Here is a 27,357-nt window from a genome sequence, read left to right on the forward strand (position 1 = left end):
AAAGTTAAGTTAATGTTACCTTTAAAACAGAGGAGTTCCGTTACTATAACGATTAGTTTGATTGGACGATATTCTTAAGTATTTATTCATGAGAACGAGCGAGTGGGAAGGAATGGACCCACGGGCGATGAAGAGACGAACGAAGCGTAATCAACCGTGGGATTCCGACGATAACTTAAGTACAGCAAACTTTTAAAATATTAATTGCAAGAAGTACATCTAGTTTCGCGTTGTATATTTACTGTCCAAGTTTTCTAATTTAAAACAAATGCATTTACAGGGGCATTGTCCACTTTGGTAATCCTTTGTTGCGTGCTTATTATATCTGACACTACCTCTATAGATCCAAGAGTATTTTTCATATTAAATATTGCTCAAAGTTCAACATGAAGAGCACGAATGAAAGCAGTTGACAAGATTGATCCGGAATTGGAGCAACATATGGGTTGGGTTTTTTTTGGTAAGGCGTCTTGACTACAATAATACACTCACTGCAGAAATAACTTTACCATCCATCACGATTTTTTTTTAAGTTTGCAAATGACCAAGACATCGAAGGGTTAGATAACAATTACAATGATTTTGTGTCCCTTATGCAAGGTGAAGATAACGAACAGTTATCAATCTCATAACTCCTAAAAGCAATACAAAATAGATAGTTGGGCAAACACGGACACCAGAGGTGGGATCCGATGCCTAGGAGGAGTAAGCATCCCCTGTTGACCGGTCACACCCGCCGTGAGCCCTATTTCCTGATCAGGCAAACGGAGTTATCCGTAGTCAAAATCAGTGTGCCAAAAACGGCTTAACAAACGGTATGAAACACGTCAGACAGCATTTGACCCAATGATAGGTTGTATTGACGAACTAGATCGTTAAAACGACCATAGAATTTGCGAAATGCTGACTTTAAACAAGGCTGTTGAAACCTCTGCACCATCAACTTATTTGTCAGTGGACTGCCTCGATTTAAAAACTGACTATACGCAGAACAAGCTCTTGCATATCGAATCAGCTGAGATATATAAACACCATATGCAGGTGATAATGGATTATTGCTACATAAATATGGAAAGTTGACAATGGAGAAGCTGAAATCATCCCGTTTGTCATACAGTTGAGTTGTCAGTTTGCCGTTAATGTCTACTTTCAATAAAATATCTAAGTATGAACCAGAAGTGGACAACTCTGTAGTGTCCTTTATTTCGAGCTCACAGGGATATATCAAATCGACATATGAATGAAAGTTATTATTGGTAATAGACAAAACGTCATTGATATATCGAAATATCGAATTGAAGGCCACAGCGAGAGCTTTTTTCTTCTCACGTAGAAGTTTATGAATAAATTCTGCTTCATATGAATATAGAAACAGGTCAGCTAACAAAGGAGCACAATTCGTACCCATGGGAATTCCAACAGATTGTTGGAAGACCTGATCACCAAAGACCACGAAGATATTATCAATGAGGAACTCGAGCATATTTTTTATTTCAACTTCAGAGTACTTGTGCGTGGAATCAGAGTGGTGTTTAACAAAGTAAGTTTTTGATATGAATATTTCCGTTTTCCATTTTTGTTGAAGAAGCAACTGTCTATGATATCAAAAAGTATAGTCTTTAATTTATCGTGAGGAATGGTCGTGTATAGTGTTGAAAAGTCATACATTTTAATGTTATTGATTTGGGAAAATATGCAGTAATCATGTATAACGTGATTTACTTTCTAAGTAGAAATCATTTTAATAATTACACATGTACGTATTTTTGAATAATTATTACAAAGTGATTCGGAACAGGCCAAAAGACTATATACGATATGAAAGGTGAAGATAACGAACAGTGATCAGTCTCATAACTCATATAAGCAATACAAAATAGAGGGTTGAGCAAACACGGACCCCTGGACACTCCAGAGGTGGGATCAGGTTCCTAGGAGGAGTAAGTATCCCCTGTCGACTGGTCACACCCGCCGTGAGCCCTATATCTTCACCAGGTAAACGGAGTTATCCGTAGTCAAAATCAGTGTGCCAAGAACGGTCTAACAATCTGTATGAAACACGTCAGACAGATTTGACCCAATGAAAAGTAGTATTGGCAAATTAGATTGTTATAACGACCATAGCATTTGACAAATGCTGACTTTAAAGGGGACTGTTGAAACCCCTGCAACATCAATTTGTTTGTTAGTAGACTGCTTCGATTTAAAAACATACGCAGAACAAGTTCTTGCGTATCGAATCATTTGAGAGATACAAACACCATATATATGCAGGTGATAATGGAATATTGCTACATGAATATGGGAAGTTGCCTACAATTTTTGGTCATTAATGCATCATTTAAATACCACCCCTTGCAAGTAGTATCAAACTTTACGAAAATTATAATAATAGCAATGCTCCATGTCATAATTTCTAATTAATGTTCATTTATTTCAAAGAAGTTACAGTCTTTTCTGATTTCTTGGATCTGATCATCATTTTAGTAGACTTCATGTTTTCATGATTGGTTCCCCAGAAGATACCATGATGGTTATTCGTGTTGGACGTTTGAAAAACGCCATTGAGAGCTGAGTATGCGCAGTGATTGTACCACCACCCGCCACTGAGAGGGTTGATTGCACAATTTTGAGAGTTGTCATTTTCATTGTCTCTATCCTTTGTTGTGAAGTACATGCCATTCAGGTTATGAGCGTTTATCATCATGTCTCCTGAAATATTCAAGATACATCCAACATTAAGATCAATCTGCATACCTTAAGTAAGGATATTCCAAATACTACATGGGAAACGGAATGTAACCTCCCAATAATTGAAAAAACAACTTGTCTCTCTATCATGCAACGGGGAAGGAAAAAAGGTCTTCAAAGTCAGAAAGCATTAATATCGCTACACATGCAATACTATTCCAATCTGATTAAAATCATATCTTTGATCCGCTCCGGTATTACCAGAGGGGATCAAAGATTTTATTTTAATCAGACTGAAAATATTCAATCTTGTTCTCTAAAAAATAATAGAATACTACTTCCATGAAAGGTGAAGATAACGAATAATGATCAATCTCATAGCTTCTTTAGGCAATACAAAATAGAGAGTTGGGCAAACACGGCCCCTGGACACACCAGAGGCGGGATCAGGTGCCTAGGAGGAGTAAGCATCCCCTTTTGACTGGTCACACTTGCCGTGAGTCCAATATCTTTATCAGGTAAACGGAGTTATCCGTAGTCAAAACCAGTGTACCAATAACGGTCTTACAATCGGTATAAAATACGTCAGAGACCATTTGACCAAATGATAGGTTGTATTGACAAACTAGATTGTTATAACGACCATAGAATATGCGAAATACTGACTTTAAACAAGGCTGTTGAAACCTCTGCACCATCAACTTATTTGTCAGTGGACTGCCTCGATTTAAAAACTGACCATACCAGTGATTTTGGGGGGCCAAAATGCCACCGATATTCGGCTTTTTCCCCTCACAAAAATTATTTATGTTTTTCCCAATTTCAAATCAAGGGTAAATGGGCCATTTTAAACAAAAAGTTACCGTATATTGCTGGCAAAGAGTAAATACGGTGTTTTTTTTTTCTTCAGTTTTATTCTCAAAAACAATGGAGGCGTCCATATAAGCAGATATGCAGCGTGGTATATAGTTTCCAGATAAACATTAAGCCATATTGTTGACATTTTCAGTTTGATCGCCATTATATGTAGGGTCAGGCTAACAGTATAGGGTTTTACTAAAATCCGAAAAATACAAACAGGAGAGACATTCTGGAAACTTGATTATTAATATAATATTTACAAGATTATCGGTACAAATGCTGGTGATTTGATAATACATTATTTTTCTTTATGAAATTAGACAATAAGTATTTCTTAGAAAAAGTAAATAATATTTATACTGTACAAGGTGTGAATTCCCATACATATTCAATGCTAAATAATGATTTATTTTATGATTTTAAATCAGATCTGAAATATACTTTTAAAAAAAGTTATTTGATTATTTTACGCATCTTTTCAATTTTAATTTACTATGAATGATTTTTCCCAATTTTAGGAAAATGTCGCTAATTTTTCCCAATTTAAAAGGAGGGTGGTAATTTGAAAAACAAAACAAACCACTGCCATACGCAGAACATCCTCTTGCATATCGAATCAGTTGATAGATATAAATACCGTAAGCAGATGATAATGGAATATTGCTACATGAATATGGGAAGTTGACGATGGAGAAGCTGAAATCATCCCGTTTGTCATAAAGTTGAGTTGTTAGTTTGCCGTTAGTATCTACTTTCAATAAAATATTTAAGAATGAAGCAGAAGTGGAGACTCTGTGGTGTCTTTTACTTCGAGTTCACAGGAATATATTGAATCGAAATATGAATGAAAATTATCATTATTAATAGATAAAGCGTCGTCGATATAACTAAATGTCGAATTGAAGGCCACAACAAGTGATTTTGTTTTCTTCTCACGTAGAAGTTTTTGAAGAATTTCTGCTTCGTAGGAATATAAAAACAGGTCAGCTAACAAGGATCGAAATTCGTGCCCATGGGAATTCTAACAGACTGTTGGAAGAGTGATGGTTGACATAGATAGTAAATATCACATCAGAATGAAACGATAATTTTAATTTCAATAATGAAGATTACATCCTATCACCATATTTTCGTAAATCTTTTATAGATGCTGGTGGCACATTTAACTGTCCTGTGACACCACAGTGCCAAAGTAACCAACCCCATTCAAAGAAAACAATCAAGGATGTTATATTCAAACAAAACAATCAAAGTTGTTACATAGCCGAGGTCACTTTAAAATATTACAAAAGCTGAATGACCATTTTCTGAAAATGTCTTGATATGAACACCGCGTAGTAAGACTAAACACTCGATGTTCATCGCTATCAATGTATTGAGTTTGAATCTTGCAAAATCACCCTAACAATTTCCCATCAGGAGCAAAGTGAATGAAAACTTTACCTGCATTTCCGCTGTAGTCACTGATGGACAGTCTATATTTAGATGATTCACTCTCAACAGAGAAATGTGAGTACCGAGCATACACCATGGATCCAGTGAATTTCCCCATGTCAATACGCAGTTCCTGGTTTCTTCCACTGGTCAAGGCATGAATTTTGTCATTTCCTTTATGAATGAATATGATTGATAATTAAAAGTACTAACGCAAGGTGAAGATAACGAACAGTGATCAATCTCATCACTCCTATAAGCAATACAAAATAGATAGTTGGGCAAACATGGACCCCTGGACACACCAGAGGTGGGATCAGGTGCCTAGGAGGAGTAAGCATCCCCTGTTGACCGGTCACACCCGGTGTGACACTAATATGTCACACACTAATCTATTTTCGTATCTGCCTTACGTTATATATATATATATATATATATATATATATATATATATAAAGCACTAAATAATCACAACTAGGTACTGAAAATTTTCGCCCCAGCCCGGGGTCGAACCAGCGACGTACGGCACCCACCGCCTAGCAAGATTGTCAAACCAGTGCGCAAGTCCACTCGGCCACAACGACTTCCCTAGAAAGGAAGCTTTGTTATGCTCCTAAAGCGCTACTTATACACACTGATACAATCCCACACAGTCGCTGTGTCATTCAGTGTTTAAGATATTTTATAAGGAGAGTGGATCTCGAGATGCAATTGTATAGAATATTTAATATAAAGCACAAACAAACAATTATAACACCCAACCTTACGTTTACTCCTAGGATCTAAACGATACATGTGAAAATCAATTAATTAATATATAAAGCACTAAATAATCACAACTAGGTACTGAAAATTTTCGCCCCAGCCCGGGGTCGAACCAGCGACGTACGGCACCCACCGCCTAGCAAGTTTGTGCTTTATATATATATATATATATATATATATATTTTATATATAATGTATACTAGTGTTAAGTTATTAGTATCATTAGGTTCATGATTGAGTAATACATGACAAAATTTTGGCAAATATTCTACCACTAGTATTTAATTAATGCTTCAAAGTTCTTTAAGGTAGAATGATCCTCATGTGATATAGGTTTTTGCAAAAATCTTTATTGAATTAATCTTTGTGCGTAATAAAAATATATCTTTCATGGGAGTTTTATTCAATGCATGAAAAAAAATTGGTTAACTATTGATACTGAAAAAGTTTATATTTTCCAGAGATAATCATTTATAATAAAAAATGTTGTCAAGGGCAATAACTCCTATCATGGTATGGGTTCTACTACACGTCTATTAATAATGATTACCCGCTGTGAGCCCTATGGAAGATAACGAACAGTGATCAAGCTCATAACTCCTATAAGCAATACAAAATAGATAGTTGGGCAAACACGGACACCAGAGGTGGGATCCGATGCCTAGGAGGAGTATGCCTACATGCAAGGTGAAGATAACGAACAGTGATCAATCTCATAACTCCTACAAGCAATACAAAATAGATAGTTGGGCAAACACGGACCCCTGGACACACCAGAGGTGGGATCAGGTGCCTAGGAGGAGTAAGCATCCCCTGTCGACCGGTCACACCCGCCGTGAGCCCCATATCCTGATCAGGTAAACGGAGTTATCCGCAGTCAAAATCAGTGTGCCAAGAACGGCTTAACAATCGGTATGAAACACGTCAGACAGCATTTGACCCAATGCGAGGTTGTATTGACGAACTAGATCAGATAGAATGTACCTGGGAAGAGACTATTTTGATTCATTGATGTTTTCCGCCACACTCAACAATCAGTTTATTCATATCTATGAATTAACAGTGTTTTTTAAAATTGTTGATATTCAAAATTTGTGTCATTGCCAGAAATTTATCATTTTTATTATTCTGTATAACTGAAATATGTGATTTTCTTATCTTAACATATACTTCTGTTTTTGTATATCTGACGGCTTTCAAAAGGTGGCAACATACACATTTGTTTGGTTATTGATCAAATTAAACTACATTGAGTGGAAATTAATAGTTTTTCGACTTTCAACCATTACTATTGATAACTCATATGAGGATGGACCTACCTTAAATTGTCACAACATTTCATTAAGGAAACATTACATATACTCTCCAAACATCAGAATCGATACCATTCGAATGTCCTTTATACTTCTGTAGTCTTTATTTACATTATCCATGACCCGAGCGCCTATGGTTTTGATTGATTGATGTTTTCCGCCACACTCATCAATTTTTCAGTTATATGGTGGCTCCCAGTTTTTATTGGTGGAAGAGAGAACTCAGATAGAATGTACCTGGGAAGAGACCGTTTTGATTCATTGATGTTTTCCGCCACACTCAACAATTTTTCAGTTATATGGTGGCGCCCAGTTTTTATTGGTGGAAGAGAGAACCCAGATACAATGTATCTGGGAAGCCAGATACAATGTATCTGGGAAGAGACCACCGAACTTCCGAAAGTAAACTGGGAAACTTTCTCACTTACCGGCGCGAGCGGGATTCGAACCCGCGTCGACAGAGGTTAGAGGCTGTGTGGATTTGAGCGCGATGCTCTAACCACTCGGCCACGGAGGTCCCGGGTATGGTTTTGGAAGACGGAACTACGTGAAAGAATGCGGGACAATGCAATGATAGTATGATGTGAAAACGCAAGGACGAAACCAAGTTAGACGAGTTGATATATTTATCGGAATTAACATATATCAAGATAATCAAAAATGTGTTTATGGTTTGTTAATGTTCTTATATATGGAGTCTAATTTATTCATTTACACTCAGTTACATGACAACATATTTACCTCAGTAACACTCGTCCTAGGAAGTAATATTTTGTCGTTCATATCTTAAAATGGACATTTTATTCATTATTCCTTATAATTCTTATTAGATTGATCACTGCATTATCTTCACCTTACATTGTAATGTTGTATTGCGCTTTTGAAACGAAAAAACGACATTCAATCTTGTGAGCATCGATATTATGTTGCCCGAGTTATACGATTGATCTAAGGTATGAAACGCGAACGTATTATCTAGACCAGATTATGCCCCCTGTTCAATTTGAACATTAAGGTCCAGATCAAAAACAAGTATGACTCTTAATTCTGAGGTTAAAAGGTCAAAGCTACAAATATCTCATTTCTTGTCAATTAATATTTAATGTCATTACAGCTCTAGCAGTAAGACGTATTTAAGAAATAAATTTCAGTTTTAAAAACGCATGTGTTTATGAACAGCGAAATAAATCTATCAACGGGTTGATTTTCCCATTTATGAAACTTGGAGCAGTCACACATTATCTAGACAAATAATATAGAGCATATGCATCTCCCACAACCAAACTGATATATACATGTATGCTTAACCATAAAACAACATCTCTGGAAATTAGCGTGAGTGAAGGCTAAAGATAATTTTCCCCAGGTGATAAACTGAAAAGAGATTTGATTAGTAGGATACACTTATTTACGCCGGTCAGCAATAAGATACTGTTTACTTATGTCAGCAACGGTCATATGGGTGTGATGAAAAGCGTCACGTGATTTATTTCAATAGTAATTTCCTGCCACAGTAGAGTTATCATATTTCCCTGAGTAAAAAGTGGTTCATTCTTTTTTAATTGTGGATCACCTCATTTTCTTATGCAAACGAAAATCACGTAAACATTGTATTGTGTCAAAATCTCTGACCCATGCACGCGTAAATAGAATGTCTATTAAATTTGCCTCCTTCCCTGTTGTACATGTGATACTGAAATGAATATTACATCTTACCTAGCCAGTACTCTTGATACGGAGTTCCAAAGCCATTTTTGTAAGCTTCCCAGTCTTCCTGAAAATTTAGTGACCCATCAAACCTTCTCTGTATAACCTGAAAACATAGGAATGTATCGGTCAAATTATCATTGCGAAGGATTATCTCCTTTTAAGAAGCCATGCATTATCTACATGATAACCAATCGGTGGAGTCGGGATTCGCACCCCGTGATATAGATCAAAGGAAATATTCCGCCACTCTTGCAATGTAAGTAAACCAGTAAAACCGTGCAATGTATATACTACATAAAATGGGAAAGTTATATTACCTTTTTAAGCAATTCATGACTATCAATCCAGAAAATATAAATCCCGAATGTCGTTTAACTATAAGAATGTTAATAACCAAATAATATTTTAGGTATTACAATCCCGCATTAGACACATCAAAACAAAAGTACGTTCCATCTATCCTGTGTTTAGTAAACCAGAAGTGTTAAAAGAATTAGATAGGTTACACGAGAAATATGTTTTGGTTCCAGCTGACAAAGCTTGTAACAACATTATGTTTGTTTGAAAGGCTCATTATTACAGCTGTATTCTAAAACAAACTTGGCATTAATTCCACATTTGGTAATCGTACTTGTACTCCAACTGCTCTTTCAGAAGATTAAAGTTTTCAAAATCATGCTTCACTTTGAGACACATTTAATGTTCCAGTCAATGGGATGGAAATACTGGATTCCTAAACTTCACAAACACCCTTACAAAGATACACTACTGGATACAGCAAATCTTCTACCAAGTCCCTATATTTGCCCATCAAGGAATATTAACAACTATAAAAGAGAAACTTTAAATGTACTGTGCCACTACAATCAAATGTGGATTCTAAAAAAAATCTCAAGAACTTTTAGGAAACTTGAAATTGGAAAACTATTTTCAAATCAACAACATCAAAACGTTCAACAGAAATGGATAAAGTAAACATTTATATCTAGTTTATATCTATATATTTATATTTATATCTAGTGATCAGTCAGCCAAAAAATTACTTTGTTAAACTCCACTCTGCTTCCACGTACAAGTATTCTTAATTTGAAATAAAGAACTATGCTGGAGTTCCCCATTGACAATATTTCCATGGTCTTTGGTGATGGGATCTTCCAACAGTCTGTTGGATTTCCCATGGGCAAGAATTGTGCTCCTTTGTTACCTTACCTGTTTTACATTATTATGAAGCAGAGTTTATTCAAAAGCTACACAAGAAGCCAAAATCGGCTCCTGTAGTCATTAACTCGACTTTAAGATATATTTACGATGTTTTATTTATTAACAATAATCATTTTTATTCATCTGTAGATTCGATATATCCCTATGAAATGGAATTGAAAGACATCACAGAGCCCCCTACATCTACCACATCAAATTCATGAAAAACGGAATGAATTCAGCTTCTCTATCGTCAACTTCCCATATTTATGTAGCAATATTCCATTCTCACCTGCATATGGTGTTTATATCTCAACTGATTCGATACGCAGGAGCTTGTTCTATGAATTGTCAGTTTTTAAATTGAGGCAGGCTATTGACAAACAAGTTCATGGTGCATGAGTTTCACCAGTCTCGTTTAAAGTAAATTTCGTAAATTCTATGGTCGTTACAATGGTCTAGTTTGCTAATACGACCTATCCTTGGGTCAAATGTTGTTTGACGTGTTTCATCCAGATTGTATGATTGTTCTTGGGACACTGATTTTGACTACGGATAAATCCGTTTACCTGATCGAGATATAGGGCTCGCGGCGGGTGTGACCGGTCAAAAGCGGATGCTTACTTCTCGTAGGCACCTGATCCCACCTCTGGTATATCCAGTGGTCCGATTTTGCCCAACTTTCTATTTTGTATTTCTTAAAGGTGTTATGAGATTGATTACTATTCGTTATCTTCCCCTTTGAGGTAGGGTGTAAGTTTTTAAAATCAACACTATCACAACTAAGGAGAGTTTTGTTTTAATAATCGACTAGAATTTGTCACTAAAACAAATTGTCTCCATTTTCTAAGTCAATTTGTGGTTAACAACTTTCACATGCAGGTAAGAGCCACTACGTTTACAAATTCTTAATCAAAATCTGTGCACATTCGTAATGATAAGATTAACTAGCATATGCAATTACAACAGAAATTTAATGATCTAGCATTAGGAAATCGCGTGTATGGTCTGACTTTCAACAAATTTAGTCTATCTTGTAAAAACACTGCTAAGTTATCGCACGTACGTATTTCTGTGGCTGTACGACATGCCATACAATATTTCACCTGTTTTAAACACAATTATTTGGTTTTAAATCGGTATTTACAAACAACAGTCACTCGGTCCGTTATTTGCTTATTCAGAAGACAAATCAAATGACAGTATCGAGTGCAATGTGTGACAATAGATAAGTCTGTTCTAATTGAGGTTAACTGAACTGAACTATTCAGTCCTACGCTGGATCATGTCAAAAACAAAGAACGAGTTATCTAATCAGTATCCTTAAAGGACATATCGCATGCTTCTAAACGTTTTAATTTTTCAACAAAATTATGTTAACTCGTTCTAATGACGGCTTATATAAAATGATGTATACATGTATATATATATATATATATATATATATATATATATATATATTAAAGATTATCCATTCAAGATAAACAAAGTTATCCACTAAGATTCGATCAAATGCTTACAAGACATATCTAAGACCAGAAATGGCTACCTCATAGTTAAGTTGCACATGTATTTACTTGTCGATTTTACAGGTACAGTTTGGATTGTGGGCTCGTCAATCATAAAGAGGGCAGAACAATATGCCATAAGATGTGATTTAGAAATGGCCTCTTCTTTGGGGGATTTGCAAGTTATATGGAAAGGAATTTCTGGTATGCGTTGGAAGGATTTACGTCAGACTTTAGACAATTTATTGTTAGTTCTTGGACAACCAAAAATGTTGGTTTTGCATTGTGGTGGTAATGATATTTGTGTTCCTAATATCCCTCTCAAAAGGCAACAAATGTTCATGAAAAATTCCATAAAGGAACTGGTAAATATCATGCAAAATACCTGTATCATCTGGTCTCACATTCTTCCCAGATTATACTGGAGATACACTATTTCAAACAATGAGGCTCAAAAGTCTCGAAAGCGCATCAATAGCTCCATTGCTACATTTGTCATCAAAAATGGTGGTGTCTCTGTTAAGTACCCTGAAATTACTGCTTCACATACTCATTTGTTTCTTAAAGATGGTGTTCACCTTTCTGTTGAAGGTAATAGACAATTTCTTGGAACATTGCAAACTAAATTACAGCAGCTGATATGATAATGTATTAATTGGGGTAATGTCATGGTTCTGATTTATTACAGTTTGTGTTCAAATTGGTTTGCTGTGGTGGCAAACACTGCTTTGGTGGCAGTTTGTATTGTGTTGTTTTGGTGGCAACAACTGCTATGGTGGCAGTTTATATAAAAAAAATAAAAATATTGGTTTGCTATGGTGGCAAACAAAAACTGCTTTGGTAGCAGTTATATTGTGTTGCTATGGTGGTAACAACTGCTTTGGTGGCAGAATTTTGTGTTTGATTGAGTTGGCAAAATTCGGCCGCTTTTGTGGCGGTTGGATTTCAAATGTGAATAATATTGCTGTCATGACTTGTTTGACACATTATTAAAGAAAAATCAAACTTAATGTATATTAGATATTATTAATGTATATCAGATTTTATTTGAAATCCAGGTGGCGGAATTTTGCTATCTAGAGACCCATTCACTGTTGGATACTGTCATTTCCAGGTCCTTCGGTGGTGTGGCTTACTACTCAATTTTGATATGCAGCCAAAAAGCTTATGGAAAGCTCGGCGCATCTGTTGTATGTTTAATTGATTCATTAAAGCCATGACATTTACCCAAATCAAGAACTTGTTCTGTTCTGTATTAAATTCATATAGGTTTCTGATCAAGATGTCTGACCGTCCTTGAAACTTCCTGTTTTCTTACTAGTGAGAATTCTCTTGGAGATATATATATATATATATATATATATATATATATATATATATATATATATATATGTAATGTCCAAAAAAAAAATGAAGAAATCGGCACAGTTGTTAGATAATTTAAAAGAATAAAATCCAAAACACATAACACTCAACGATCAGTTCCTGCTAGTACTTTCGCCTTACTGCTCTTCAGGCGGTTTGTCTTGAATGTTTCAGTTTCATAGTAACATTGAAAAGTAAACGTTCATTGTGACGTCATAACGTCAGGTAACGGTGTTGATGATTTAAAGTCATAATCATGCACTAATTGCGTCAAAACAATTACAGTATAACATATATAGAGACCCCGAGACTCCAATATCATTCTAAGGGCCGTAGGCCCAAGGGCACCTATTGGTCGAGGGTTGATATGGAGTGTGATACAAATTTTGCCATGTATCGTTGTTTTCACTGTATATTTGAAAATAGTGAATTCTAAAGTCTCATAAACAGATAACAGTTAAAAAAAAACCGATTACTGTTTTTGAATGATTTACGATACATGTATCGGTATATACATGTATGACATAAGATAGCAATTTAAATAAATTCGTTTTTTAATTCTTTATAGTTTAATATTACTATCTGCTAAACATTATGGTTACGTTTTGGCAAACTATATTTATTCCTCAGTCAAGTTCTCCAATTCACCTCGCTAACAATTCCAACGTTCTCGGAGAGAACGTTGGAATTGTTAGCGAGGTGAATTGGAGATATTTTTTCTTTCTACCTTTCTCCATTTGTTTTCAAAATTATATCGTCTGCTTCCAAGCGGAAAAATTCTGAAGTACTCCGAATGAAAACTACAGAGGTGTTCCAGAAACGTATGATGAGGGATGAAATAAAGGGTAATGCCTCGTTCACACGAAGAATTTAATTCGCATTAAACGTAAGTTAATGCGAATTAAATCTGAACCGCGTTAACACGGAAATTTTAATGCGCATTAGTTTACTTCGCATTAAATATTACCGCCGTGTGAACGCTATTTAATTCGAATTAATTTAATGCGCATTATTTTACTTCGCATCAAATTTAATGCGCATCCGTGTGAACGAGGCATAAAATAAAGGGTGCTGATATAGGGTGTGTGATAAAGGGCGCGTGCCTGTGTTCATATCAGGCATGAGAAATCCTTTATTATATAACAAAATGATAATATTGATGTACATAGAATAAATGCATTTAAAACTATTTACGATTAAGTTTAGGTTTAAAAAGTTTGATGAAATACATGTAATCTTCCTTTGCTAAACGAAGATTTTCATTGTTATTCAGAAATTTATAAAAAGGGAATCAAAATAATTTTCCATTTCTGCATTCGGAAAAATGTTCACAACATGGCGTATTACGGACACTTTGATCTTTGATTTGTTGCTTGTGGACGTGAACCCGCGCATTTAATGTACTGGTCTGTTCAATGTAAAATTCTTTGCAACTCGGGCAAATGGCACAGTAGATTAAATTTTCCGATTTGCAGTTCATTGAGAAATTGGACCGGATTTTCATTCCCGATTTATGCTGGATTTTGTTTCCTTCCATGATAAAGGTACAGACCCCGCATTTAGTGTCTCCGCATTTCTGAACAGATGGAATATTCTCCCGGGTTGTAAAACGGGCTTTGGTTAACATATTTTTTTTTTTAGATCGGGGGCCTGTCGTCGTTTCTCTGGGTTGTATAATTTTCTTCATATTGTCAGATTGTTCCAAAATAGAAAAGAAACGTTTAGCATCAAAAAGTATATTTCTGTTACTGGGATTAGGTGTAACTACAAAAGAAATTTTCCCGTTGTCTTTGGAAATGGTGGTTCGGCTTGGATTACGGAGATCCTGTATTGGAATTTTAGTTGCGTTTTCTATTCCAGCTTTGATTAGGTTCAACAGGTAATTTTGCCGTAGTAGATACCCTTGTAATTCTTCTAAATGTCTAGAACGTAGAGTTTTGTCGGTGATAATGGTATAGATTCTGCGTCCTAAATTAAGGGGGAATAAGTCATCGTCATAATGGCGAAACTCCATTGTCTTCCGGTAAAAAACTGATTAACTCGTGTAACAAATAGCTTAGGAACCCGCAAACAGAACTGTTCTGTTCATGAAGGTAAATTTAGTTGAGTTCTTTTCAACGCTTTATTGAAGGGGAGATATCTGACGGAAATACGAGCGCTAAAATAACTTGTTTATAAACAAAGCGATACCGTTAGAAGCGCAGTGAAAACGTCAAGTACCATAGGCTTAGTGCTAAGTTTCTTTAATTTCTCCCTCAGTGCCCTCGTCCGAAAATAAATATTTTCTTGACTATTTGATTATAAAACAAAACAGAAAAAGTGATTAAGTTGGTTGTGTTCGTTACAAGATCGCTTTTAATATACAAACATCAAATCGACAAAGCTGAAAAATCACTAATGAAAACATATGAATTCAAAACTGAAAATGGGGTGGGTGGGAGGGAAGGGTAAGGCACAGAAATACAAAAGCGACCTTTGTTGCTTGTAACGAACCTCGCACTGCCCAAACACTGACCAGTAGCAGTATATAAACTAAGCGCAAAAGCGCTCGTGCATAAGCTCAGAAACCCGCGAAATGTATTCACGGAAAATAACGAAAAATGACGAAATGTAAAACGTAAAGAAATGAATTTATCATGCCAACGTCTGCCGTGACACGGGACCTCCGCTTCTAAGGTCATATCCTAAAGACCCGTGACTCTCGCTTCTAAATGCCGAGTATTTGGTGAAGGAGTAATAGATCGAATTACCAAAAGTTTACATCTTATGTTTGACGAGGCCATGACATCAGCTGGACTCGAACACACGACGTCTAAGTTACGAAGTGAGTGCGCTACCACTGAGCTACCGCGACCGTTCAAGAAACGAAGGTAAGTTCACATGATTTTATAATGCCGTGTATTTCAAGTAGATTTGTAAACCTTATATTGTATATATAGAATACTCAGTACACGAATGGTTTGGTGAATTATTTGGATTTTTAAAATATACATACATGTATCACGTGCAAGGAAAGGATTACATAATTACAATGCTACATGTATGTCCGTCACCTTATCCTTATTATTGAAAGTACTTGCATATGAAATGGTCTTTTTGATTTTGAAAGATATATTTTGTACATGCATGTATACGAATTTCAATTATGCTTATGTTTTAAAAGGAAAGAGAGAATACCATGACAGATCAGGGTGCTTAATGTAAATACATCCTGTTTCATTGGTCCTGACCATTTTTATTCAAGTTAATGGCATAACATCTAAATCAGGTAAATAGCAATACTTTAAAATAGAATACTGCAGTCACTAAACGTTTCCATTTAATCTTTGCTTATTTTGTTTTAAATATTTGTTGTCTGCTTATATTTTTCTATTTCCTTAAATTCTTTTTAAAATATTTATCCTACTGTTGTAGCCTGTTATGGTGACACTATTGTACTCCTTAACAGCACATGCATTTTATTTTACTGCTTTACTCATATGCAAATGCATGCATAAATTAATCCAGGTGTGCACTAAAATTCTGTACAAAAAAGTTTATTCTTACAATGACGCTGTATATTTTCTTCCTGTATCGTTTCTCACTTATCTGAGAAAGAATTTACAGCTTTTGGACGCAAATATTTGCAAATTGTATAATTTGCTTACAAAAGGTACCAGGTTGTTTGGATCTTGCTATTTTAGGAAAAATAACTCTTTCACCCGGAATTTCAAAACCAACATTTTTTAAAAAGTTTTTTATATATATATGGCTGTATAGAAACTTTTTTCAATTTCACCTTTTCATATCATTAGTATACATGTGTATTTTCTATTTACAGAAGTTGGTACAGATTTAACCACAAGTTTTCAAGAAATTGAATTTTGATGTTGAAAAAAAAACAACCTTTTCCTGAAGTAATGAAAAATATGATGACTAAAAATACTGTTTTGTTGTATTTTAATTCAAACACCGTAAACATGAATATCTCAAAAGACAAAATGAAGAGTTCGGGTTATGCAATTGAAAATTGATGAAATTCAATTTTCTTTAAAAAATAAATAAAAAATTGCGAAAAATAAACGACAAATACTTGTGATCTGGGATTATCACCGATGTTTCTATAGATATATGAGGAATTGGTACAGGAAAAATCACCAGGTGTATCATTCCACCTTAAAAGGAATTTTGCGTTTAGTGTGCCAGGGGTGGCACGATCTAAATTCCAGGTATTGATGTGTGTCCGTGAGTTTACAATATAAATCTGTGGTTATACTGGGTCCTTTCTTTATAATCAGTAAATCTAAAAATGGGAGTTCCTTGTGACTTTTCTCCATTGTAAATTGCATTGAATCGTGTATAGTGTTTAGGAAGGAATGGAATTTATCTAAATCCTCTTCACTCTTGGTTCAGAAGCATATGCAACTTTAGTAATAAAATATTTAGAAGATCAAATGTATAACCAAATATCGGAAGTTTTTGGTAATAACTTTAGGGACTACATGTATATTTGAGCTAATTGGAAACGTTATCTTGACGACTGTTTTATCTTCTGAAACAAGAGTGAAGAGGATTTATATATATATATATATAATTCCATTGTTATTTATTACAATTGTTTTGATTGGACAAAAATAAAGCTGAACAAGAGTTTTACATCAATAAATCCGAAAATACGAAGTATTCATACACGCCTGAAAACAAATAACATAGTGCGGGGAAACTATTCAAAGTTTTGCAATTGTTAAAAAAGTGAATGTATTGGAATTATAAGAATTAAACATTCTTTTTGAAGAATTTATCGATGTGTAAACTCCGGACATTTTACTCACAAACTTAACATAAAAGTGCTTCACACTTTTATTCAGTTTGTGAGTAAAATGTCCGGAGTTTACACATCGATAAATTCTTCAAAAAGAATGTTTAATCCTATAATATATTTCTTCTCAAGTAATATTTCATAACGTTGTATCATAACGTCATAATGATCTTTGTTACAGCGTCAATACAATCCGTCACGTTTGACGTCATAGTTAAATCTATAATGTGTAACTGAGCAATAATGTCATAACTCTTGAAAATGAAGCCGGTTGAGTTATTTTCGGTGTTCTAATTTTTATTCATTATACTATTACATGTGTGGATATTTACTTATATTTTGGATTATATATATATATATATATATATATATATATATATATATATATATATATTATAGGATTAAACATTCTTTTTGAAGAATTTATCGATGTGTAAACTCCGAACGTTTTACTCACAAACTGAATAAAAGTGCGAAGAACTTTTATGTTAAGTTTGTGAGTAAAATGGTCGGAGTTTACACATCGATAAATTCTTCAAAAAGAATGTTTGATTCTTATAATTCCAATTCATTCACTTCATTAACAATTGCAAAAATTTGAATAGTTTCCCCACACTATGTTATTTGTTTTCAGGCGTGTATGAATACATCACGTTTTCGGATTTATTGATGTATAAACTCTTGTTCAGCTTTATTTTTGTCCAATCAAAACACTTGTAATAAATAACATTGGAATTATATATATATATAAAGTCAAAAAATAAAATCCAGTACTCAAACTTTTATCTATAGCGCTTTCGCCCTGCGGGCTCGTCAGTAGATTTTTAAACACTGTAAACAAGTTCCATTATGACGTCATCCTCGTGATGTTATGTGGGCAACGTTAAACATAATACAGTCATGATTGTGACGTCAGAACATTATACAATGTCAATGTTAGGCACTTTTAAAAATACAGACATATTTAAAATAGTTCAGTATATAAGTTTAAGCGCCTCTGAATTCCTGTACATTAAAGGAAACATTCTATGTAAAATGTACATGTTAAATAACATGAAATAAAAATATTAACAGACTGGTTTCGGCTTAAACAGTTTTATGAAATAGTTTTCCTTGGCTCTGCGTAATTGTACAAGTGAGCATCGGACCATACAGCTTTAAAATGACAGTTACCGTATAAACTCAGTAATAAATATTTTAAAAGCATACTATCTTCTTCAACAACAAAAATAGACAGAGGAGGAAGCTTTCATGAAAGACTTGGAATTTATAATGATTTTTTTGCAGGGATATTTACAAAATTCAATACCTGAAAACGGTGGCATATTAATTACGTGTGCATTATTAATGTTTTAAGTGGGTTATTACCGTCCACCCTCCGCCGTCCGTCGTCATGTCGCAGTAGACGTCCCTCGATGTTAAAGGATCGTGGTATATCCTATAGACTGCATCTCTACTCGTCATGTTTGCATCATCATTAACTATAGCTTCACAGTCCACTAAAACATACATAATGGGTTTTATTTCCGTTAGATAAAACATAATGCTGTATGGTAGTTTGGGTTTTACTTTTACTTTTACTTCTGAATTTCGATCCCGATGTAAATTATTCACCCGTTGTATTTGACCACGCCCACTTTATCTTTTAGCCAATAACTTTAATGACAGTTTCTATTGTTTAATTTGCTATATAAAGTCATGCAGCTTACTATTCGTCAAAGCGAGGCAGCTGGCCTTGCAAGCTACACTTCTCCTTTCATTCTTCCTATATTGGAATTACGTTTTGTTCGTCTACTTTGCACCTTTTTACTTACTAAATTATTATTTTACCTTTGGGTTGGGAGATTTCTTGATATATTCTAGGCTAAATTCTAGGCTTTAGGAGTGTGTATTGTCACATTCATACTGGTAATAAATTCGTAAAGTGTTATTTATCTTATTTTCATTTCTATTTGAATTTATTTTCAAGTTTAAATTCACAGTGTAGTTGGGTCGTTTCGAAGTCGCCACTATCAAATTAAAATAAAACAAACACAACGCGAAGTACAGACTATACGAACGCCAGACCTGCTACAGCTGTAAGTTGCTTTAATTCCACAGTGCTAAAATTCCGCGATTGTATTTTTGCTTGTTGTTTTCAATTGTTTTACAAAAGCACAATTGCTATACATGGTTTTAATTTCACTTTATAGGAAATTTCGACAAAAGCACTGAAATATTTTTGATATATCATTCACTGTGGGTTTTATTTCGCGGGTACAATTAGAAATCATGAACATTGTGAAATTAAAACTATGGTGATAATTTCCAGGCTCCGGGATCATGAAACTGTCTTAATCCCTTCTTTACCGTACCGGTCAATTTGACCGGTGGCGCGTAAAAACGGGACTACGCAAAAGGAGTGCCTCTTAATCTTTGAAACTACGGCCATAAGATATATGATCTATATATCATATTTTTGGACATGTGTTTGTGACATATATCAAGTGATGCAATTGGGAAATGTTATATCGGCTACATTATCTGTCAGGTGAGCTAGAAATAAGGCAAGTTACATAAATTATCAAACGTTTCAATGAGAACGCTTTGTTACCATTATAACTGTGACTGTACCTGGTTCACATCGGTATGGCAATGATGACCACTTCCCACCGGGTGGACACGTGATTGTATTGGTACTTACACCTTTATGACCAGGATTACATTCGAATGTGACTGATGGCGGTGAAAAAGACTTTTCTGCAATCTGTCCATTTTTCAAGTCTGGAACTGGCTCAGCGCAACCTCGAAAACAAGGCATGAAATCTAGTTATATGACCCAGTGATGCGAAATTCATTATCAAACTCATGCATGAAATTGATTACAGTAATCAAAAAATTAACTTCAAATAGATCCAAAAAACCACTGGTACAACAAACTCTTTCAACATACTTTTGAAAACTGAATACAGAGTCGAATTTTATACAGAAGATATGAGATATATCTCTGTTCGTTATCTTTACCTTTCATATATTAAAGATATTTTTGATGGACATAGGTAAATGCATACTTCAATGTACTTTATAGATAAATTGAGAAAGAAAAATAACATGGCCGTGCATATAGTCTGCTGAAAAGGGCAATCAAAATTCATAAAGATTATTTTACTGTAATTATTCAAAAAACATTAATATAAAACAAGATGTACATTTTTTTTTTTTTTTTTTGTAAAATCAGCTAAAATGTTAAAAGCAATTTTTACTCCTATAAGCAATACAAAATAGATAGTTGGGCAAACACGGACCCCTGGACACACCAGAGGTGGAATTAGGTGCCTAGAAGGAGTAAGCATCCCCTGTCGACCGGTATCAAATTTCAAAAACCATTGTATGAAAGGTGAGGATAACAAATAATGATCAATCTCTATTTTGATTTTTCTGATACATTTTTTTTCTTTAGTTTATGTATGAAAACATTTATGATTATTATTATGTATCTATCCTTTTTGCTGATTCATGACATACATTATGAAATGCATTACGATTATTAAGGTCTTCCGTAACAACGGAAGACCTTCTACTGATTGTGCTGGTTAAGATTATTCTTATTATTCTTTTTTTTCCCCTCTTTTTCCTAGACGCTAACTTTGAAGCTTCATATCTCGCTCATTTCTGCATGGATTTTGCTCAAATTTTCAGGGTTTATAAACTTTACAGACCAATTTTAAAATCATGTACTACATTTCAGAAATTCCTTTCTGTTCACGAGTTATTCCCCTTTGTTTTAAATTTTAGGGGCTTTGGTTTCCAGACAAAGGATCCGAGACTGTATAAGCTTGAGCAGAAAATGCACTGAAAATGAAAAGTAGGAGCATTGTAGTTGTGCACATCGTTTTTTGGTGTTTTTTTTATTACAGCGTTCGAAATGGTGGTTGACAGGGTTCAAAAATTAGGACGCCTAAACGAGCAAACAATTACACATATTTTCCTTTGTACCTTTTAAACTAAAAATATTTTGTTAAGACGTGTAGAACAAACGTTGTGCAAAATGTTAAGAGCTTTCTTTTGATATCCCTAAAAAGGGGCTGGCCCCTTCAATGAGGGATCTGGGGATCTTCAAAGTTTTCGCTTTATAACTCAAAAACGGTAAATATTTCGATATGGCTTTTGCTGGAAAAGTTGTTCTTTAACATCTTATTGATCTCATAAACATAATATTTTGCTCGAGTATTGTGTTATATATGAGTAAAAAGCTTGACCCGCAAACAGGTAACCGTATCATTAGGTAGGTGAAGGGGGAAAAATATGCGTATAACTTAAATAAACTTGCTTTAATTGATAAATCTGACTTCATGAAATGCTAATATTCTTTTAAAATAAGGTTTTAACGTGATCTATGGTTCCTTTAAAAATCATCTATCGACAACTTTCTTTTTTTATTATTATTTAGTAGCTTTAATATAAACAATCGTTCCAAAGAAAAAAAAGAGGAAAAGGTTATCTCGTCTACGTTTGTTATTAAAACAACGATATATTTAATTGAAGAAACAAACCTTCAAGCATATAATAACTCAGTCATTAACTACACGCATCTTACATACACCGCGGGGTTTGTTTTTGTTTACAATTACGTAACCGCCTCGAGGAACCATCGCGTGTGAACCAGGGCATGTACACAAAGTAAACATGGTCGTCCTAAATATAACACAGAATGTTATGTTTTTGATCATATTGGATTTTTCGAATAATTCAGTCTTTCCGGGGATGTATATACTTGTTTATACGTCCCTGGTCTTACGTTCGATTTGTTTTAAATTCAAAACTCTAGAACATTGAGTCAGGCATCAATTTTAAAAGCTGCAATTTAATATACAGTTCGTTTCTCAATCATGTCTAATTGAATGTGTGTTTAATATCGGAGATTCATCGCTGCTGGACTAGCGATCTGTGATTTCACACTACTTTCACTGAACACACAAGCTTTACTCAAATTCTTCGTGATGAAAAAGAAAATGGATACATTTTACAAACATAACGAATTATTTCTGAACATGTTTTGAAATCAATAGTTTATAATCATGATTAAACCAAATCTAAACATGCGTATAGAATATTCAGAAACCCATGGCCGACCAGTCTCATTTCAAATGATTTGTTGTTTTATTGTTTAAAAACAATGACTTTGATTAAACATTGATTCAGAACTCCTGGTCAAAATTATGTAACTTCGGCACGTGTCCCTGGTGTGAAATTCATTCGCGACTTCTATGTGCACTGTGTACATAATATACCTACATGTATTTACGCAGATAGATATTAAAGTTTAATAAAATATTCAAGATTTGAGAGCAATTTATTTGATTTGTGTGTAGAAATAATTCATCTTCTCTTCAGTCTGAATATTATGCTATCATAATTTTGTTGTATGATAAAATATTGGTAACAGCTATAAACCATTATTGTATGTCCTGAGCCATAAATTTCATAACTACTTTAAATAGTAATATTTTCTTCATTATTGGGACTGAAAAGTTAAATGCTGAAAGAATTTAATCCCCCATACACGCGCGCCTCAAAAGACTGATTCGTTGAATGATATCATACACGCATGTACTTGAGTAGTATAAATTTATTAAACACCTTACGATAAAAATTTATAGTACACCTTTATAGCTTCATTTCAATTATATATATTAAATTCTCAAACTATTTCATAATTACATACGAGAAGTCAGAATCGCCACCATAGCCAAACTACTTATATCGTTACAGTACTTATCTTCCTGTCATAGTTGATTATTTTCTTTCTAAAAACTTAACTTGTATTCGTCTTTTGTAAAATCATTGGATAAGTATTTCAAATAATTTTTCCCGGGGTGATGTTACGTATAACATATCAAGAGGGAAAGAAGGCGAAAGTTAGATCCAACACACACATACTCATGTACGGTTGCTGTATCAAATGTCATTAATTTTCTATGTTTTATTTACAATATCAATCACAATTTCTCTGGTCTTAATTATCACAAACTGTGAAACACGAAATCCATGCATGCACGGTGCTACATGCATATGAGCACCTGTCAATCAACACCACTCGATTTTGTGAACTTAGTCTGGTATCGTGGAATCATTTCCCACGTTATAGAAAAAAAGTATATTTAAACACTGTTGGGAGACTACAAACCCTGTCCTGGCCATATCAAATAATGAAGAAACATTTAGATTTCATACTTACAACAAATTTTCATGTTAACTGAGGCTGCATTAGGACCTGACCCAAGGGCATATGGTCAAGTTCAAGGTTTTTATGTCACACAGCTCCGACGGAAGACCTCTCGTTGCTTTGCAACGAGCTTTGCTCTAGTTATGATATATGTTTGCGTTATGAAATACGTATTTCAATAAAAGAAGAAAACAAACTTTAAATAGAGAATAGTTGGCTTTCAAAATCATTACACTGATCGTTACATTTGAAAGTATGTGTTACCTATTGCGATACACACGGAATTGTTGGACCTCGTCTGAACACATTTAGAGTGCTGGTTGCATGATCCGTTTCCACATTTTTTGTCTCTGTAGTCAAACTGAAAATAAACAAAAAATACAAAGTACCCTCAAATTCATTTCTACAATTTTGTTCAATATTATATATATATATATATATATATATATATATATATATATATATATATATATATATATTATTAGTTACACAGTTAGTTAGTGACCTGATACGGAAAAATACATGGTAGCCCGATACGGGTTTTCTTTTCACACCATGTATTTTTCCGTATCAGGTCACTAACTAACTGTGTAACGAATTTATCACGTCGAAGACCTCTAACTGTGTATGTGGGGGGGTCTATATCATACAACTTAGTCAAATGTCTTTCCTTTTGACACGGCTGCAAGTCGAACCCGACGATAAATAAAATTACTCGCCCAATACGGATTTTACTCGCATGATACGGTTTTTTTCACGGCGTCATGTGACCAAGATCTGACCAATTAGATTTCAACAATTTTGTCTGAGGCGTGATAAATATATATAATATATATATATATATATATATATATATATATATATATATATATATGCCAAAATGTTGTCGGATGTAGTATAGACATTTCAAGTGGCATAAAATCAATGTTTGTCAGTTATGACTAAAATACATTAAAATCATTTCTCCACACAACAAACAATCATGTAGAATAAAGGAGAATTTTGGTAAATATTGCAAATGATGCAAGTATTACTAACGTTTTACATGAGGAATTCATAATCCTTGTAAAAATCGCAATTCCTGATGTATATCTCCCCTACATATGCAAACACTTCTGATAATATAGACTTTAAGAAACGTTTTACATTCTGCAAACTATGATTGTCATTTTGACACAAAGGTTTACCTTGTTTCTGTGGAAACAATAGCTGCAAAATTTTTGTAAGGAAGCAAATATTTCAATATGAAAAATGTTACATCATCTCCACAAAATTTATTAGGAAATCCACTCTGAGATTATTTTTCTTCAGATCATATCCAACCTCTGGTGTGTCCAGGGGTCCGTGTTTGCCCAACTATCTATTTTGTATTGCTTATAGGAGTTACGAAATTAATCACTGTTCGTTATCTTCACCTTTCAGAAGTATTCCAACATTTTATCCATGCTTCATAATTCAAAAAATAAACATAAATAAAAACATTTCTACCTCCTTAGTTAAAAAAATAATTTGAAAACCTCTTCCTACTTAGTTGACAGCTAATCCCTTTCACTAAAATACGTACATTTCTATAAAAATAAAATACTTACAATGCCCGGTAAATCCTTATAGATAAAATCGCTATCATCCACTAATAACAAACTCTCATTTTTCTTCTGACTGTTCAACTCACACATCAACATTTTTCGGTTGAAGTTGATCGACAAACACATGGCGTAGGCTTCACATTCTTTGAAACACATTTTGAGACCGATTTCAAATAACACCATGAACTGGGAAACTGCTAATTTCTTGTCAATTTCATCATTGCTGGGTTTTATGCACATATTGTTCGTCATAACATGGCGAAATAAAAGGGCAAGAATTAAGACAAAGTTGCATTTACCAGGCATTCTCATCATCTCTCTGCTGATCAGCTCTGAAGCCAATAATCAAATGAGCTTTTATTGATATTCATTTATCAAATATAGCTCAACAAAACCTGCGCAAACGCAAGTATCATAGAAAATGTATGCAGTGCGTGACATTTTTGTTGTTATTCTAATGTCTATTTGTTACTTTTTGGGGATTTTTTAGCAACAAAGAGCTTGACCAAATAAGCAAAACACATTGCCCAATTTTAGATTTTTAATGCTCTTTACCAACATTGTTCGTTAGGAAGTTAAATTTCATAATTTAAAGAGCCATGGGTTGCTATGGTTTCATATAGCTCTCTGAAGTTGAAGATGTTGGGATATCATAAGCCCTTTTCCAGTATTCCAATTATCTGGGTATATAGACATCCTGCAATCACGCTGATACGAAATTCTAATCCAATTTCATCATAGAACACTGTACGTTAATATGACGTGCGGGTTGTTTTTTTTTTTTTGGGGGGGGGGGGGGGGTTAGTAGGTTTTTCATTATTTTTTTTTTTTTGGTGCCGATACTCCTCTAAAACCAAAAATGTGCAAAATTTTCATGTTACTATATTTGTTCGTGACCTGTACATCCTGACCTCCCTAGCATTACCATTTCCTTTTTAATGCTCCTTTCTTTGAGAAAATATTAGAATCCGGGCGATGTTTCTGTGTATGACTACATTATTTAATCTAATTTAAAAATCATCACTTGATGAAGAATTTATCGATTAAATTCTAATACTATGGCGTGAACATCGGTTTTGACGATCGTTCATGTAGAACAACGGAAGGACGGATGTAAGGAATGCAAAATGAAATGATTTAAATTTCCTACATTTTTACATCAACACAAATACAATTGTGGATTTGCAATTTGAACTTTAAGGTTTCATAGTAGCTTTGATATTAACTACCAAGCAAGAGGTTCGTTATATATTAATTACAGACAGGGCCAAGACAATGTCCTTTGTTTTTTAAAGGGGGCAAAAATAGAAGCCACAAGCAAGTTTTACCTGAAGATGTTAAAAGTATATAAATGTAACACCATCAAGTAAAAAGCAAGACTTGTATCAACTGAATTGCACCAAAACAGCAGAAGTTGGATTACTGCTAATGGATGAGGGTTTTATTAGGTTTATGTTTTGCATTTATTGAACAAGTGATATGCAAACTAATTCGTGATGAACTTTTTTTCAAATTCCTGTACATTAAAAAAATATTTCCTTGTTTACTTGATATCTGCAAATTTCAATGTAAACAAAATTGTACGACATTTGAGCAAGCAAAGCTTTACAATCCTTAGCTTTAGTGCCTCATGAAAAGTATGCTTTCGTATAGCGCGAAGTTCATACCTTCATATATGTATTTCAAAATTGAAATTAATTTTTGATAATTACTTTATACTTTCATTTCTTTCGGGATTCTTGCCGCTAAACCCTTACTATATTTATCTCAAGTTATTTTCACATTATTTGCATCTGCATAATTAACATTCAGGAGGAAATGACAGTAGGTGAAGCTAACATTGGTTATGTAAATATAGAGAGGTAGTCAGTATAATCTGCATGTTGAGCATAGCAATAAATATATACAACAATGCTACACA

General features: G+C 34.1%; 1 protein-coding gene across 1 annotated transcript; it reads right to left on the bottom strand.

The window, feature by feature from the left end:
• Positions 1–1,319: 1,319 nt before the first annotated feature.
• Positions 1,320–26,175, bottom strand: LOC125650003 (ficolin-1-like). The gene is made up of 7 exons (XM_048877933.2): positions 25,440–26,175; positions 24,115–24,211; positions 20,259–20,429; positions 19,014–19,144; positions 8,781–8,877; positions 4,996–5,160; positions 1,320–2,712 (listed from the first exon to the last, which is right to left on the bottom strand). Exons 1-7 carry the CDS (start codon positions 25,749–25,751, stop codon positions 2,432–2,434), a joined length of 1,254 nt encoding a protein of 417 aa, XP_048733890.2. The 5' UTR covers positions 25,752–26,175; the 3' UTR covers positions 1,320–2,431.
• Positions 26,176–27,357: the final 1,182 nt, after the last annotated feature.

The sequence above is a fragment of the Ostrea edulis genome, chromosome 5 (genome assembly GCF_947568905.1).
Source record: "Ostrea edulis chromosome 5, xbOstEdul1.1, whole genome shotgun sequence".
Classification (NCBI taxonomy): Eukaryota; Metazoa; Mollusca; class Bivalvia; order Ostreida; family Ostreidae; genus Ostrea; species Ostrea edulis.